The sequence below is a fragment of the Arachis ipaensis genome, chromosome B08, assembly GCF_000816755.2.
Source record: "Arachis ipaensis cultivar K30076 chromosome B08, Araip1.1, whole genome shotgun sequence".
NCBI lineage: Eukaryota > Viridiplantae > Streptophyta > Magnoliopsida > Fabales > Fabaceae > Arachis > Arachis ipaensis.
In genome coordinates, this window is record NC_029792.2 from 127984228 (window position 1) to 127999673 (window position 15446).

Below are 15446 nucleotides of genomic sequence, written 5' to 3' on the forward strand. Positions count from 1 at the left end.
GATGGATTTCAGCATCTAGTATCCATGATAAATAATTGTTTCCAGATATATCAAGAGCATTGAATTCAAGATGAGAGAGCTTCGACATAATGAAAATTCGTTACCTGAGTCTTCCTAAAAATTTGATCAGAGTCTCGTGCTGATAACGTATTGTGAAATAAAAGATATATATAATAGAGATGTATAAATAGAAGACTCTAGTATTAAAATAATTAGCCCAATAATAATTTATATATATATAATAATATTATATGTTGTAATGTGTATATATATTGTTGTTGTAATATATGAATAGAAAAGAACTTTTGTACGTAGAAAGAAAGAGAAGATTTTTGTATTTGTATTATTGCTTGTGTGTAATTGTTAGAGGCTTAAGCCTCTATTTATACACGTACATTAGGTAACTTTTTCAACTTCATATTAAATGAAGTCATTCTTGGGAAACTATATATCATGGAAAATGGTCATCCACGTAAGGTATGATAAAGTATCCTTATCACAACAATTTTAAAAGATTATTGAAACTTTTTTTGGTGCTATTATTGAAACTTACAAAAAAAGCTTCACCGTTTTCTCTTTCTCTCTTCGCTTCCTTGCTCCACCGATTGGTAGGGTTCTTACTTTTATGTTCGTTGCCACTATTTTTTCGTCGATTCACGTTTCGTGCCTTACTGTATTAGGTTTTTAGATGCGTTTATTCCTATAAATTTGGGGGATATCCGTGTTCCGATGCAATGAACTTGTTGCATTTTGTGTGAATCGGCTACATTTTCTTATTCCTTCTTTTTTCAGCTGCATAAGCTTTTGTTGCATTGCATTTCTTTGTTTTCCTGTGAAGATTAACCTTGTTTTAATCATTAGTCCGTCCTGCTGGTTTTTTCTTATCAGTTTAATGTTTGATTTGGTTGTTGTTGATGCCTGAGAGACTTTGGTAGAGTGAGAGATATTGATTTTAGGGTTTGTTACCTTGTTTTGCGTTTTGCTTAAGTGCTTCGTCACTGTGATCTTGTTCTGTGTGTTTTGGTGGTGTTACTTAAGGTATGGGATGTATGCTTTGCTTTATTTACTGTTTTCTTCGTTGAAATGTACTTAGGTTGGCGAGAATGATTTCTAAATATACTGAAAATGGCTGTGTCCGTTTCAATTTTGTTGACTCAATCATGTTAAAATGCTCATGCTTGATCCGGTTTCTTTTAGTTGAACAATGCTTATCATGTTTGAGTCATGTTTCATTCTCACCATTCACTTATCTATTGTGTTTGAAATTTTTATTTATTATGAGCAAGCATTTTGATGACTGATGAGTGTTGAGTGATGTCTACTATTATGACATCTTTTAATTTAACGTTCTTAGTTATACGAATATTTTAGCCAATATGTCAAGTTGGTGGCCATCTATTTGTGTACTATTGTTTTGTTATGAACAAAATTTTGGTAGTTCAGTGTTTTCTCTAATGTGCATGATGTATACACACAGAATAGTACTGATACTTGCGCTTAAGAACTAAGATTAGGGAATTGGAGTTGTAACTGAGGAACCTTTTGGAATAGAACTATTTCCACCCTTAAGAAATCTCCCCTAAATTGGAATCTTTTGGAATCTTAAGAACTATTTGGTTTAACGCATAATATTTTTGGATATAATACAAAACAATGAGTTAATGTGGTCATCATTTGGTACTAGCCGGATTTATTTAACTTGTAAGAAATGATGCCATGTTGCAGTATCTTAGATTCATAACATGAAATCTTAAATTAAATTAACCTATATCACCTGATGTATTACTGAACAGAACTTTTAGGTTTGTTTAATTATTATTATGTTTCTAATCCTAATGCAGATTTACTGATCTCAAGATCCATATTTTTAGCAATATACTGATCTGGCGAAGGATGCTTTAATTGATAGATGTTAAGATGGAACAATTGGGTGTTCGTCATCGAATGATGTTCACTGGTCAGCATGAGGATGAGGGATATGAAAGTCAAAGTTCTCTTGATACTTGCGAGGATGAGTTACTGAATGATGAAGAAGAAGAAGAAATTATTAACAATAAAATTTTGCCAGAAATTAAGAAAAGGAAGCGACTTAGCCTTAGTGAGCTTAGGGAGGTGAAGGAGTCATGTCAGAGGCAAAGTATTAGCAAGCTCAAGACTCACAACTATGAAAGTAAGAATAGATGGTCATCCCAGAGGTATGAAAATATGGTATTATTTTTATTGTGTTCAATAACAATGTATACTAAGTTAATGCAGTTATGTAATTTAGGTATAAAGTGGCTGAGCAAAGAATGTGGGAGATTTTAAAGGCTGAAGGTGCTACTTTTGAACATCCAATAACTCGACCTGCATTAAGAATGGCTGCTCGTAAGCACATTAGTGATACTGGACTGTTAGACCACTTGCTGAAACACATTGACGGTAAAGTGGCACCTGGTGGGATTGAGCGGTTCCGTAGGTGCTTCAATACCAACAGAATCATGGAGTATTGGTTGGAGAGTGTTGACTTGGACAAGATCCACCAAAAGGAACAGTTGCAGCTTTCTTACCGGATGCCACCATCCGTATCTTTGGAAGGCTGTACCTCCTCTTCGGCTTCTAATTCATCTGATGAACTGAAACTTCTTAAAATAGAAATGGCCCAACTGAAGAAGTATAAAACTTGGAAACTTAATTTTAAAAATACTTTTGCATGTTAGCTACTTTATTTTCTTTAGTGATTTTTATTGTTGCAGATGTATGCAGGAGCTCATTGCTGAGCAGCAACAAAAAACTGAAACCAGTTTGATACAGGTAAATGTTGAATAATTTGGTGTTCAATGATTTACTCTTTTATAAAGCACTTCATGGTGTTACATTGCTTATGTGTTGTGATTCAGTTTCAAGAGACTCGCAAGGGATTTGTGAAGTGGAAAGTTGTGATTGATCGTCACGTAAAGGAAATCATGGCTTCTCTGAAGGATGTCCAGGTAACTAATTGCATAGTTGGTTGTGCTATCACACAAGGAGACAGATTTTTCCTTATTTATTTTTTATTTTTCTTCGTTGACTCAAAACATATTATTATTAAGGTTTATGAAGTTCATGTTGAACATTTAAACTCCTGAATACTCTAAAGCAAGAGGGACTTGCTTTTACATTCAATTTCTTTATGAGGAGTTGAGTTTTTCCTTTGCATGCTATTTTATTGTTTTTTTTCTCAACTAATATTTTGTTGTTGTATTTGTAACACAAGCGTCTCTTTTCTATCCTTTATTAATTATTTATATTTTTGTGTTTCAATTTTTTTTTCTCTTTTAAAAAATAATATTACCAATAGTGACATTAATTTAAAATTATTTATCGTATGTTAATTAAGACTCTCAACTTGCTTTCAACTAAACATATTAAGGACTTTTAGATCCATTAAGATTTAATGGGCCTCGGGTTTTGTTCAGTGAGTTCAATTTTGGATTGTTTGTCCGTGTGATTTCTGGCTTACTATAGTGTTGTGTATTGTATTGAAAGGGCAAGTATGGTGATTTAGTGGTTTGGAAAACTAAAGTTGAGCAACAGCTAGCAGAAATAACAAATAAATTGAATGATCTCAAAGACTCAAAGGAATGTCCAACTTTCCCTCCTCAAGAAACCTGGAAAGATTGGATAGGGAGTACCAATCTAGACCATATTCATGGAGACAAATTTGCTACTTGGATTGGGAGTTCTGGGGTGCTTAATGTTCAACAAGAGGTCATACATGAAGATCCTAACTCTTCCCTGCCAATTCAGCAGCTTAGTGAAGATCTAACCTACGCAAAGAGGTAACAATAAAGTCAAACTCTTTAAATCCGATCCCCGAGTCCTCACCCTCTTTCAAGTTGGAAAAATGATCCAACCAAAAGACATGTTCTTGTGCTTTCAATAATTTTTTTTCCTTCTCAAAATGGTAGTAATTTGATGGAATTGATTCCCAGGAAACAAGATCAACCAAATGTGACCCCTGATTCATCTACTACTGTTAACTCAAAGTCAGAGCTTGACAACTCGTTGGTGATGTTTCAGGTGATGTTGATAGTGTGTACATGCCACTTTAATAATGTTTATAAATGGTTTTTCAGCATAATATTTTCATTTTTTATCATCTTTTCTCACAGGAGATGTATAAGGATATATTCAAATGGAGAGAGAGAATTGAGCAGCAGCTATTGGAGGTCTCAAATGCTATATTTAGTCTGTTGGCAATGAAATAGAGATCAATTCCATGTATGAAAGCTAAGGTAGGATTATAAGAGCCTAGTTATTCTTTGTTGAACTTAAAATTGTTATAGTTTAGAAATTGTACGGCTTTAAGAGTCTGATTCCACAAATATTTTGCTAACCACTTACCTTCAAAGAGGTTCTGATGTTCACATTTTTGTTGTAAAATCGGTTATGATATGTAGATCTTCTGTCTTCAGTGGGGTTACCAATCAAATTGGCTATTTTCTTCGCCTACTTAATATTATGATAAATAAAAATTTAGTGTGACAACAAACAACGACAAAATCTTATACCACTAGTTCAGTCGGCTATATGGATTAGAAGACAGCATTGAATTTTATCATGTAAACATCAAAATACGTCCATAATTTTTCGTATATCACACCACGACAATTGATCGAAGTTCTAAAATTAGATTTTTTTTTGTGGGACTTGTAAAATGAGATGTTTAATATCAAGTTTTAGAAATGAACCATATACCCCTACGGATATTGTCATCGGAAAGGATATGTAGCTATCATTATTCGTAATTTTCAGTCCTTCCATGAGTGAGTCTAAAATATTGCGAAATTCATTTCTTTCTTTTAAAGTTCTTCAACCATTCCCTACAACTCTCCATGTCTGCTAGGATTTGTTGAGGTGAGAGTGGAAATTTCAGTGGCCAGCTTTTAGTTAAATAACCTATTTTGATAATTTTATCAGAATTTCTTCTAGAGTATCAATTGGATTATACTATTCAAAAATAACATTTTATGGTATATAAGACATTTTCTATCCTCTCACTTTTTTATCAATCATTTTTAATACTAAACATAAAAAGGTGTCTAAAACAGTTGTATACAGATGGACTTGAGAAAAAGGCATATGGCTTCGACGGGATTTAAGATCTTCATAAATCATGTGTCAATCTTTCTCGTGTTGAGTTTTGCAAGTGAACAAACCATATTAGTATGTACTAGCATATTTATGTTTTTCTCAGAGTTCAACTTAACTCTAACCAAACCACGCATTGATTGAACGTTTAGTACCATATACCCCAGCAGCAGCTATTCATGCATCCTAATGTGAAAAATACAAGTCTTAGTGTCTTACGGTCTTTGTTATATAGAACAAAAATTCGAAGAAACGTTGGCAAATATGTCTATAAAGAGAAGAGGGGTTGCTGCTGAAAACTGGATGTTACTAATGAATATATGTATTTGCTCTAAAGCTTTGCTATGATTTTATTATTCAGTTTCTGTTTCGGACCTTACCAAGCTCTTGCTTGATTTTTATCTCCACTATGTATGAGTTTCTAATTTTCTATCGTGTGTAGTACTTATGTTCCTAATTCTTCATATGGATGGATGTTTGGTCAGCAGAGGAAAGAGTAAGCATGAATGCATGATAACGAGGATTTTAAAATATAATGCATGGCAAATTGGCAACAATGTATACCTTGATCTTTAGATTATAAGTGTGCACTGTTTAGTTCATTTTCTCAAATTGCAGATTTTGTGTATATTGCAACCTTCACCAACTGAATATCAAAAACACGTCTTTACTGTTTATTAAACATCATCTACATTGAGTATTATAACTCTCTTCATGTAATTTAGTGATAAAGATTATCATGCTATTACAACATGTAACATTGTTACAATAAGAGATGAATTTTGCATCTAAACATCACAAAAAACTTAACACTTCTCTCACTTTTAAATATAGAACATACATGATATGATACATAGGCACAGCTTGATTACTTTCAGCATATATAATCCAAATCAAGGATTCTATAATCAAGCTTTAGAGTTTAGACTACTTCTGTTGATGGATGCAGAAAGCAACATGTCCATTCTTAATATATTCAAGTTTGATGGGTTAGCCTCTGATCTTAGGAATACCAATGAAACCTTAGTTAGAAACAACTTATTTGATCATGTTTCCACAAGTATTTTAGGTAGGTGTTGAATTCGATTGGAGTTTGATCTTCACTTCTTCATGGAAAGCCTGAAGATCCCTGAACTCTTCTGTATCAGAGAAGCTCTGAGCCTGAGAATATAAATAATAAATTAAAAAACTTTAGAGGATGAGCAACATGCTTGAAAAGCATATTTCTATATGTAGCATGAAAGCGGGCAGAGCCCATAAACTAAAAAATGTTGTCCAGTTTCTATTTTCAGGTTTCAAAGGGCTTGTTTGTATTTGTAATGCCATTTAGTGTCGTATTGGATCTTGCAACACACAACTGAAACCGCAAAACCATGGCTTATGTGTGGTAAAGAAGAACTTGATGTTAACTTCAGAATAAGCATCTTGCCTGTTTGATGATGTTCTTCAGATGCATGTCAGCTGTATATAACTCTTTAGTTCTGCCGGCAGATGAGGAAATTTCCATGTACACCTTGCAAAGTTCCAAGGATGCTATTGCAAACTTCTTGAAGCGATCTCTGTCTTTCCAAGTATCAGATCCCTAAGAAAACATAATACTATGATAAAATTGAATTTCACCATAGTTGTAGCGATACAAATGCACAGATTCTTTGATACCGGACATAGGTATATAACTCTTACTCTTGCGTAAAGGTAGAACTATCTAACCAACCATGTGAGACATACCTGGAGTGATCTAACTTGCTTTAAAAGGGCTTCAGAACACATAATGAGATCTCCATTCATTCTATGCCATTTTGCATATAAGCCCCAGATATCTGGTCCATATCCACTCCCACTTTTAACTATCTGCATCAGAGAATTAAATATTAAACTGAACATTTCTGTGTGCCAACTATCTTTTGCATCAACTTATGAACATTCATAGGAAACATTATTACAGTTCAATACTATTTATAATAAGCAGATGATCCACTTTTCCCATGGCCCCCTCTGGAGGTGTTGGCAGTGCATATTGGCCACACTCTTCGTTGAGTAAAAGGGATCCACATAAACAGAAGATTAATATAATCGTATACCTGCTGTAGAACTCTTCCAAGTAACAACATCAATTGCTCAGTTTCACGTGATCTTCCATCATCAGAAGCTTGTGATTGCTCTTGAAGTTCTAATTGAGAATCATCTAACTGAAGTTTATCTGTACAATGTGTAATATCAGTTGCAACAGATGGCACCGAATTACTTATTGAGCGCCTCTTTTCAACCTCCGTTCTGATCCTTTCTAGTAGTTCTGTATCTACTCTTTTATTGTTGGACATTTCCAAAACCATCTGCGCACCTTCCAGAGCCTAAAAGAATTTATAAAACTTGATGAGTGACAAAGAACAAAAGATAATGGAACAACAGAGAAAACAAATCTCATCTTTCATACTTCTTGTTACATAGAAGACGATATCCATATGCAATGAAAACTAATACTGGTTTTGATCAACAGAAGAATATGGGAAAGCAGCAAATACCTGACTGATATTGCCAACATCAATAGCAACATGACTATAGTTCTCCCAGAGTTGCCAGCTGTTCCGTCTGTCATCAAGTATCATTATGTTACTATGAACCCCAAATTTTAATGATTGTGAACTAATACACATGCTATGCTGTATACACACAACCGGGTATACGAGCATATTTTTTCCAGAAATATCTTTAAAGCAGTTTAATAAAAGGGATGAATATAATACTTGAACTTCAAGGCTTCTTTAAATGCAATGAAGGCCTCCTTGTTCTTTTTCTTGATCATATGCCTGCATGTAAAGTGAAATGCATAATAAGTAAACTCTAGAAGAAAATAGTTAATGAACCACTATTGAATCTCTCTTTTTTTTTTCTGAAAAAGAGTTCTGTTCTGTACAGATCAGGACAATGAAACCATGGTAAAAAGCAGTTTGAAAATGAAAAATTATTACAATGTCAAACTCACTTCGGGACAGTTAGATTGACTTTGTATATATTAGTTAGGTAGCTCAAACTCTAAGGATGCAAAAGGGGAAAGATACTTATGCACATGTTGTAAATGCGAGCGCATTTGCTGGAAAACAAGTCATGAAACAAACTAAGAGTTAACTCGGATTTAGAAAACATTTTCTATTTTCATTTTATGTTTCCAATTAATGATAAAAATGCACATTTTTCTTTCATTTTGCTTTATATGTTAAAGATTTTTGAAAGAGAATACTGAGAATTAATAATTATTATTTGTTCCTTCACAAAATACTAAATAAGACACCGAAGGGAAAAAAAAAAAGCACTCAAACTAAACAGGCTTAAGCTGTTTTATAATTTTTAAATATAACAAGAAAGCTAGAATTCCATACAAGCAAGCAATGTTATTCCAAGCTTCCCCATTTTCAGGATCAAGTTGAACCGCACGGGTAAATGCATCCAGAGCCTTTTCAATATCCCGTGCCTGTAAAATTTCATGGTTAGTTTAAAGTACGAGATAACAAAAAATAGTTTTTTTTCTTGTTTTTTTGTTTTTTGGAGGGGGGGGGGGTAGGGAACAAGCCTAGTCAGCATAACAAATGCATGTGAGTAATTTTGTTCCCATCCTAACAGGCCAAACAGGTGATGCCACAGATATCCAATTGCATACACAACCATACACAGCTATGCAAGTGCTACTGTGCTAATCTGTGCACACATGCAACTAATTGTCAAATTATCCAAAGCTGGCCTAATCTAGTAGATTGTCGCCACATGTCAATGGTGGCAATAGCCAAAATAGCCACTACAATTATTAGTATTTCATTCACCTTCAATGCAGCAGCCCCAAATGCGAACCAACCATCTGGAAACATAGAGTTCATTGACATTGCAGACTCCCTGAAATTAGTGAACAAAAGCACATCACACTAAATAGCAATGTTGTCAAAACACCAAAAACTATAAATGTAATAATAGTTGACACAGGCAAGGATCATAGTGAAAAGCTTCAGGTTACAGCACACACCACAAAATTTTAGATGTCTCGTAGTCTCCTCTATTGTATGCGCTGCGAGCCAGAGAACGCTATCGATCAAAGAATAACGAAATTTGTTAAAAAGATAATAATCTTAGTTTAAAATTTTCTAATATGGCATAAGAAAGTTTGTAGAGCACACAGGCAGCAACGAGCAAACGAATGTAAACACAGGAGCACCTTAGCTCTAGCAGACCTACTATTTGAAACTTCCAGAGCCTTTTCGTAACAGGTGTCATTATTCGTAATGTCACCCAATGAACACCTAGAAATTAGAAATTGTTAGCACTAGGTGAAATAAATTATGCATAAAATCTTGTATAGTGCCAGCTAGCATGTCACCCATCATGACTGATTCATGATTGAATCGAATAAAAAACTAAATAACAAGATGAGCCAAATAATCTTTAACAAATATCTTCGGACCAACAAAAACTACAGGCCATATGTAATCTAAATACAAGTCAGTACTCCATTAAAGCTCCTATTTTGGGATATCTAAAAATTATGGGTGAGCAACTTCTGTTATAATAAGACTTCCTTTTCATAAATAGACGAACCAAAAAAGACACAATGAGTGGGGAGAGCGGGGGAGGGGGGAGAGCGCAGCGAGGGTAACAGGGTGAGAGTCTTGAAAGAAAAGGGTATCAATGATCATGGAGTGAAAGGTAAGAATGTTTTGGAGGAAGGTGGAGGGTCTGGAATCACGAAGGATGGGGGGCGAGAAGCAGTACCGGGTATGGGAGATGGAGAGAAGATTCTGAAGGACAAAGAGGCTTTCAAGGTCTCTTTTCGAGACAAAGTGGTGGGTGACTCCTCCGCTAGGGTTTCTCATGTGGTGGATTCTCTTGATGCAGACAAAATAGCAGTCATCACAGACGGGGAGATCCCTAGTGTGGAATTCACTGAAGAGGCGAGAGAGATCCTTTCCGCACCTTATCGGGATGCCATTATCATTAAGGTCCTTGGCAAAACTTTCAGTTACACAGCCATTACTCACAAGCTGAGGGGAGTTTGGAGGACCAAAGGCGGCTATGAGGTGTTGGATGTGGGTTACGGCTATTTTCTCATCAAGTTCGACTTGTGGGAGGATAGAGAGCGACTTTTGCTTGGGGGGCCTTGGATGATCGGAGGGAACTACATGGCAGCCAAGCCATGATGCTCTTCTTTCAAACTGTGTGGAGATACCTTTGGTTCTACTCTAGTATGGATAAGAATTACAGGGCTTAATATCTGGTACTACAGTGAGAAGGCTATTTTAAACATAGCAAAAACGGTGGGAAAACCTATGAAGGTTGATTTGGCCACCAAATCTGCAGAGCGTGGTAAATATGCACGAGCGTGCAAATCAATCTTGGACGGCCAGTGAAGCGGAAGATTATGATCGATGGCTTTGAGTATAACATTGAGTATGAGAACTTGCATCTTATTTGTGGAAGATGCAATTGTTTTGGGCATGTGGCCCAAGATTGTGGCAACGACGATGAGACTGGTATGGTGGCATCACCAAGGGGGGTTGAGGGTGAAAAGATGGCATTGTTCCACATTCTACTACACCGTTTATCAAAGTAAGTTATAAGAGGAGGAATTAAGCATGCCCAAGACAAGAATGGCTGCAGTGCAAATGTGGAGGGGGAAACCAAGATGGGTGACAGAGGACCCTCAACATGAGAGGCTAGCATCGATGTTCCATCATCAAGCCTGGTTTTTATGGATAGTGATTCTCTGAACTTGATCAGCTGGAACGTGAGAGGAGCCTCTAACAGGATGACTTGAGTACACAGCAAGGAATTGGTAAGAAGGTTTAATCCTACTTTTGTTATTCTTGTTGAAACCCATGTTGTCTTTAGTACTATGAAATTGTTTTTGGGAAAATTTGGGGTTTACTCCGGTGGGAATTGTGGAAGGCAATGGACACAGGGGGTATTTGGTTTTTATCCTCGGATGGCAAAGCTAAATGTCGAGTGATTGTGACCATGGAACAATGTCTGTCTGTTGCAATTGATAGGGGTGGAAAAACCTGGATTTGTAGTGCAGTTTACGGTAGTCCCCAACCTGCAAACCGTGGTGAATTATGGGAAAATCTTTCTGTTCTTGGAACGACTATCCAGGATCCTTGGCTTGTAGTTGGGGATTTTAATGAAATTTTACATCCTCAATAAGTGAAACGGGGGCTTCTATAATGCTTCTCACAGGAGCTATTTTTCTCATGTCCTAGATACTTGTAATTTGTTTGATCTGGCAACAACAGGAAGGAATTTTACTTGGTTTAGGAGGGTTCAGGGGAATAGGAAGGTGGCCAAGAAGCTAGACAGAGCTTATAGTAATACCAGTTGGAGGATTATGTTTCCTGAAGCATTTACAGAAGTACTTAGTCGGTTGCACTCGGATCACTGCCCTTTGCTCATCAGGTGCTTTGGAATTCCAGCCAAGAAGGGTAGTAGACCTTTTAGGTTCCAAGCTGCCTGGGCCACTCATCCTTCTTATAAGAGTGTTGTTCAACAAGCCTGGAATGACAACAATTCTCACTTACAAGGAAAACTTATAAAGGTGCAACAGTCTTCTCTTGATTTCAACTCTCGTGTTTTTGGGAATATTTTTATCAAGAAGAGGGATCTTGAAAGCAAGCTCAACGACCTCCAAAGAAGGCTAGAAATATGTGATGATGTTGCTTGTAAAGAAGAGGAACGAAGATGCAGGGAGGACAGCCCAGGAAAAATTGCCCTGGTTTCAGAAGTCTCGAGAACAATGGGTGAGATATGGCGACAGAAACACGAAGTTTTTTCATATGCAGACTATTATTAGAAGGAAGGCGAATAAGATACATGGTCTATTTGTGAGTGACGGGTCTTGGTCCTCTGATCCAGCTCTTCTTCAACAAGAAGTGTTGGCTTTTCTTGTAAATCTCTTCTGTTCAATTGATCCGGTGGAGGTAGGTTGTATGGGTGAGTTTCCAAGGCATTCTCTTAGTCAAGAAACTTGTGAGAACCTGACCCGACCTGTTTCATTATTGGAGGTTAAAGCAGCAGTAGATTCCATGAGCCCTCTCAAATCCCCAGGGCCGGACGAATTCCAAGCTTTCTTTTTTAAGGAATATTGGAAAGTTGTGGGGCACGATGTGTGGAGCTTAGTGCAGAGGGTTTTTCAGGGTGACCTGTTTAATCCCTCCGTGTTAGAAACTCTTATAGTGCTTATCCCTAAGATGGACTCCCCAAGTAGAATGAAGGACTTTCGACCTATCATTCTTGGCAACGTCGTCCATAAAATTGTGACTGAAGTGCTAGTGAGTCGCCTGAGACCTTTCTTATCTGATATTATAAGTCCGAATCAGGGTGGTTTCATTCCCGGGAGAGGAGCCCCTGACAACATTATTGTGGCACAAGAGGTGCTTCACTTCTTGAAGAAAACTAAGTCAAGGAAGGGTGCTATGGCTTTCAAGATTAATCTAGAAAAAGCATATGACAAGGTAGACGGGCGGTTTCTAGATTATACCTTGGGTTGTTTTGGTTTCCCTACCTCTATTCGGAGGCTCATTATGAATTGTATTCAAGCATCATCCCTATCGATTCTTTGGAATGGTAGTAGGTTAGAAGGTTTTCAACCCAAACGTGGGCTCCGTCAAGGGGACCCCATGTCCCCTTATCTTTTTGTTCTTTGTATGGAGATGTTAGCCTGCTCTATTTCTAACCCAGTGGACTCAGGGGATTGGGACCTGATTGCTATTTCTCCGAGGGGTCCTCATATTTCACATCTTATGTTTACGGACGACCTTTTTCTCTTCTGTAAAGCAAGCAGAACTCAAGTCCAACAGATCATGCATTCTTTGAATCTGTTCTGCAAGGCCTCGGGCATGAAAGTGAACATTGGGAAGTCCAGGGTAGTTTGTTCTAAGAGTGTACCGTATAGTAGTAGAGACATGCTGGCTGGTGTGTCATCTATCAGATTTGCCAATAATTTAGGTAAATACTTGAGGGTTAATCTTAGCCATCCGAGGGCGACTAGAGCGGTTTGCCTGGAGTCGGTGGAGAAAATAAAGAACAGATTGGCTAGTTGGAAAGGTCGTCTCCTTAATAGAGCCGGCAGACTTTGTCTTATAAAATATGTGGCATCTTCTCTTCCCATTTACCAAATGCAAGTATCCCCAACAAGATGTGCTCTAAGATTGATGCTATCATGCGTAATTTCTTGTGGAAAGGGAAGACAGATGAGCAGTGCTCGAGTTTGGTGGGGTGGAATACGGTTACTACACCCAAGAGGTAATGAGGTATGGGGGTCTAGGAATTTGAAATGCTCATTGTGTTAATATTGCCCTCCTTGGTAAATTGGTTTGGCAACTCTTTCATGGGAGGGACAAACTTTGGGTGCGCATTATGTTAGCTAAATATGTGCATGGAACGTTGAGTTTGGACCTTGTGCGTCCTACGCAAATTTCAGGTATATGGCGTGACATCACAAAGGCAACTGGTAGACTGAGTGATGGCTATGTTTGGAGTACTAGCCCTTTAACTCAATCCTTTTGGTATCATCCCTGGAGACCTTCCGGGAGTCTTGCTCATGAGGTCCCTTTTGTTCATATTTCAGACACTTGTCTCTCTTTAGGCGACGTGTGGTTTGGGGTTGGATGGCACTTGGATGGTCTTTGTACAATTCTTCCAGAGGCTCTTGAGCTTGATCTTTCAAATTTTAACCCAACCGTGCAGGAAGGAAACACAGCTACCTGGGTTTGGAATGCTAATGCTACCAAGGTCTACTCCACAAAGGATGGCTATGAATGGCTTCTAAAAAGAAAGGTTGCCTGAGACCCTAATGAGAATTGGTTGTGGCTTTGGCGTACGAGTATTCCTGAAAAAGTCAAGGCTTTGATTTGGCTGTGCTTGCATGGTGCCATCCCCATGGCCAGCTTCCGATTCAGAAGAGGTATGACACCACCTGATCTTTGTCCTAGATGCAATGAAGCTCTAGAAACTATTGAGCACTGCCTCAGATTTTGTGATAAAGTAAAGCCAATTTGGGAAAGTTTGAATGTGGGATTGAGGAGATGGGATGCCTTGGTGGATTTTAGAAGTTGGCTTCGTTTAAATCTCCAGAACAGCGAAGCAATCTTTGCGGAGCAGGCTTATGGTGGATTTGGAGGGATAGGAACAATGACATTTTCAATCTAAATGACAGTTGGAGCAAGGAAAAGGTTCTCATGCTTGCTCGACATTCAGCATCTAAATACGTCTTGGCTAAGGGGCTTAATCAGGTGACTACGCATACCTCTTCTATTGATTCTTGGTTCCCTCCGCCAACAAATGTTAAAATAAATTGTGATGCTAGTCTCTTTGAGCAAGATCAACTTGCTGGTTTTGGGTGCTTGGTGCGGGATAGTATCTGTAATTGGTTGTTGGGATGTTCAGCTAGCATTGGGCTGTTCAGCTAGCATTCCTGTGGGTCCTATCCTTTGGTGTGAGCTCTTTGCGATTTGGAGGGGGTCTTTGTTTGACATGGGAAAATGGATACAAGGAGGTCATTTGCAAAACAGATTGTTTGGAGGCTTATTTGTGGATCAATAATAACCGAATTGTGTTGAGAAGGGAAGATAATGATATTCTTTTCAAGATCTATGAGATGCTAGAGCGCAATTGGGCGGTGCATGTTCAATTGATTCAGCGGACAGCGAACTTTGCAGCTGATCTTCTTGCGAAGACGGCGGCTAAGCATTATCAATCTTATGCTGAGTTTTATCTCCCTTGTAGTGTCGTAGAAGAGACCATTAGGATGGAGATGGTTTCTCCCTTAGTTGTTCTTTGTGTCCCATTTATCAGTCACCAAAAAAAAAATAGACGAACCAAAAAGGCGAGTGTTATTTTTTGCTGATATTTGAAATAAGTTATACAAAGTCCATCAGCAAGTAATAGCAAACATTATATTTTAGTGGATCAAATTGTCTAGGCAATGACATACGAAAGATGAAAATAAAATAAGCCGAGAAACATACCATAATCTGGGGTCACTGGGTCGTTCTGAAAGACGTTTCTTGATGAGTTCAACAGCTGTGGCTTTCTTCTCCAATAAGCTGAGTTCCAAATCAAGTATAAAATGAGATTTCACTGCTTTGATGAGTGAATTGTAAGAGAACACAATTCATTCAACTTTTTCATCTCAGCTATCATACCTGTAGCAGTATATAAGATTATCCCATAATTCTAAATCTTCAAATACCTTCACTGCCTCCCCTATTAAACCACAGCGAACCAAAAGCTCACCATATTCCCTAAATTGGTAGGAAGGAAACATTAGAGATTGAGAATTATCTAACTTCTGATTATAT

At 37.5% G+C, this 15446-nt stretch overlaps 2 protein-coding genes across 6 annotated transcripts in view; one reads left to right on the top strand and one right to left on the bottom strand.

The window, feature by feature from the left end:
- Positions 498–4453, top strand: LOC107612951 (protein DYAD). 4 transcript variants are annotated; one of them, XM_016314749.2, is made up of 7 exons: positions 498–608; positions 1842–2195; positions 2270–2653; positions 2736–2793; positions 2880–2969; positions 3508–3800; positions 3954–4453. In XM_016314749.2, the coding sequence occupies exons 2-7, from the start codon at positions 1918–1920 to the stop codon at positions 4222–4224; spliced, it is 1374 nt and encodes a 457-aa protein (XP_016170235.1). In that variant the 5' UTR covers positions 498–608; positions 1842–1917; the 3' UTR covers positions 4225–4453. The 4 variants fall into 4 exon arrangements, with proteins under 4 accessions (XP_016170235.1, XP_020965818.1, XP_020965817.1 ...); XM_021110159.1 differs by having other exon boundaries at positions 503–608; positions 1910–2195; XM_021110158.1 differs by lacking the exon at positions 498–608 and adding an exon at positions 620–1038.
- Positions 5761–15446, bottom strand: part of LOC107612949 (tetratricopeptide repeat protein 27 homolog) — a 13695-nt gene continuing 4009 nt past the window's right edge. The window contains exons 9-20 of one of the 2 annotated variants that reach the window (XM_016314746.2): positions 15291–15389; positions 15114–15191; positions 9314–9398; positions 9125–9183; positions 8928–8997; positions 8490–8581; positions 7857–7919; positions 7635–7701; positions 7194–7463; positions 6841–6963; positions 6542–6694; positions 5761–6273 (exon numbers count right to left, since the gene is read on the bottom strand). In XM_016314746.2, the coding sequence (XP_016170232.1) occupies positions 6178–6273; positions 6542–6694; positions 6841–6963; positions 7194–7463; positions 7635–7701; positions 7857–7919; positions 8490–8581; positions 8928–8997; positions 9125–9183; positions 9314–9398; positions 15114–15191; positions 15291–15389 (1255 nt within the window). In that variant the 3' untranslated portion in view covers positions 5761–6177. The remainder of the gene's footprint in view (positions 6274–6541; positions 6695–6840; positions 6964–7193; positions 7464–7634; positions 7702–7856; positions 7920–8489; positions 8582–8927; positions 8998–9124; positions 9184–9313; positions 9399–15113; positions 15192–15290; positions 15390–15446) is intronic. The other variant, XM_021110157.1, reaches the window with a different exon arrangement.

Bases quoted from the DNA above. Each gene is read 5' to 3' on its own strand.
- LOC107612951 (XM_016314749.2), top strand. From the start codon at position 1,918: ATGGAACAATTGGGTGTTCGTCATCGAATGATGTTCACTGGTCAGCAT. The intron at 2,654-2,735 runs GTATAAAACTTG...TTATTGTTGCAG, and splicing joins GAAATGGCCCAACTGAAGAA to ATGTATGCAGGAGCTCATTG. The intron at 2,970-3,507 runs GTAACTAATTGC...TTGTATTGAAAG, and splicing joins CTTCTCTGAAGGATGTCCAG to GGCAAGTATGGTGATTTAGT.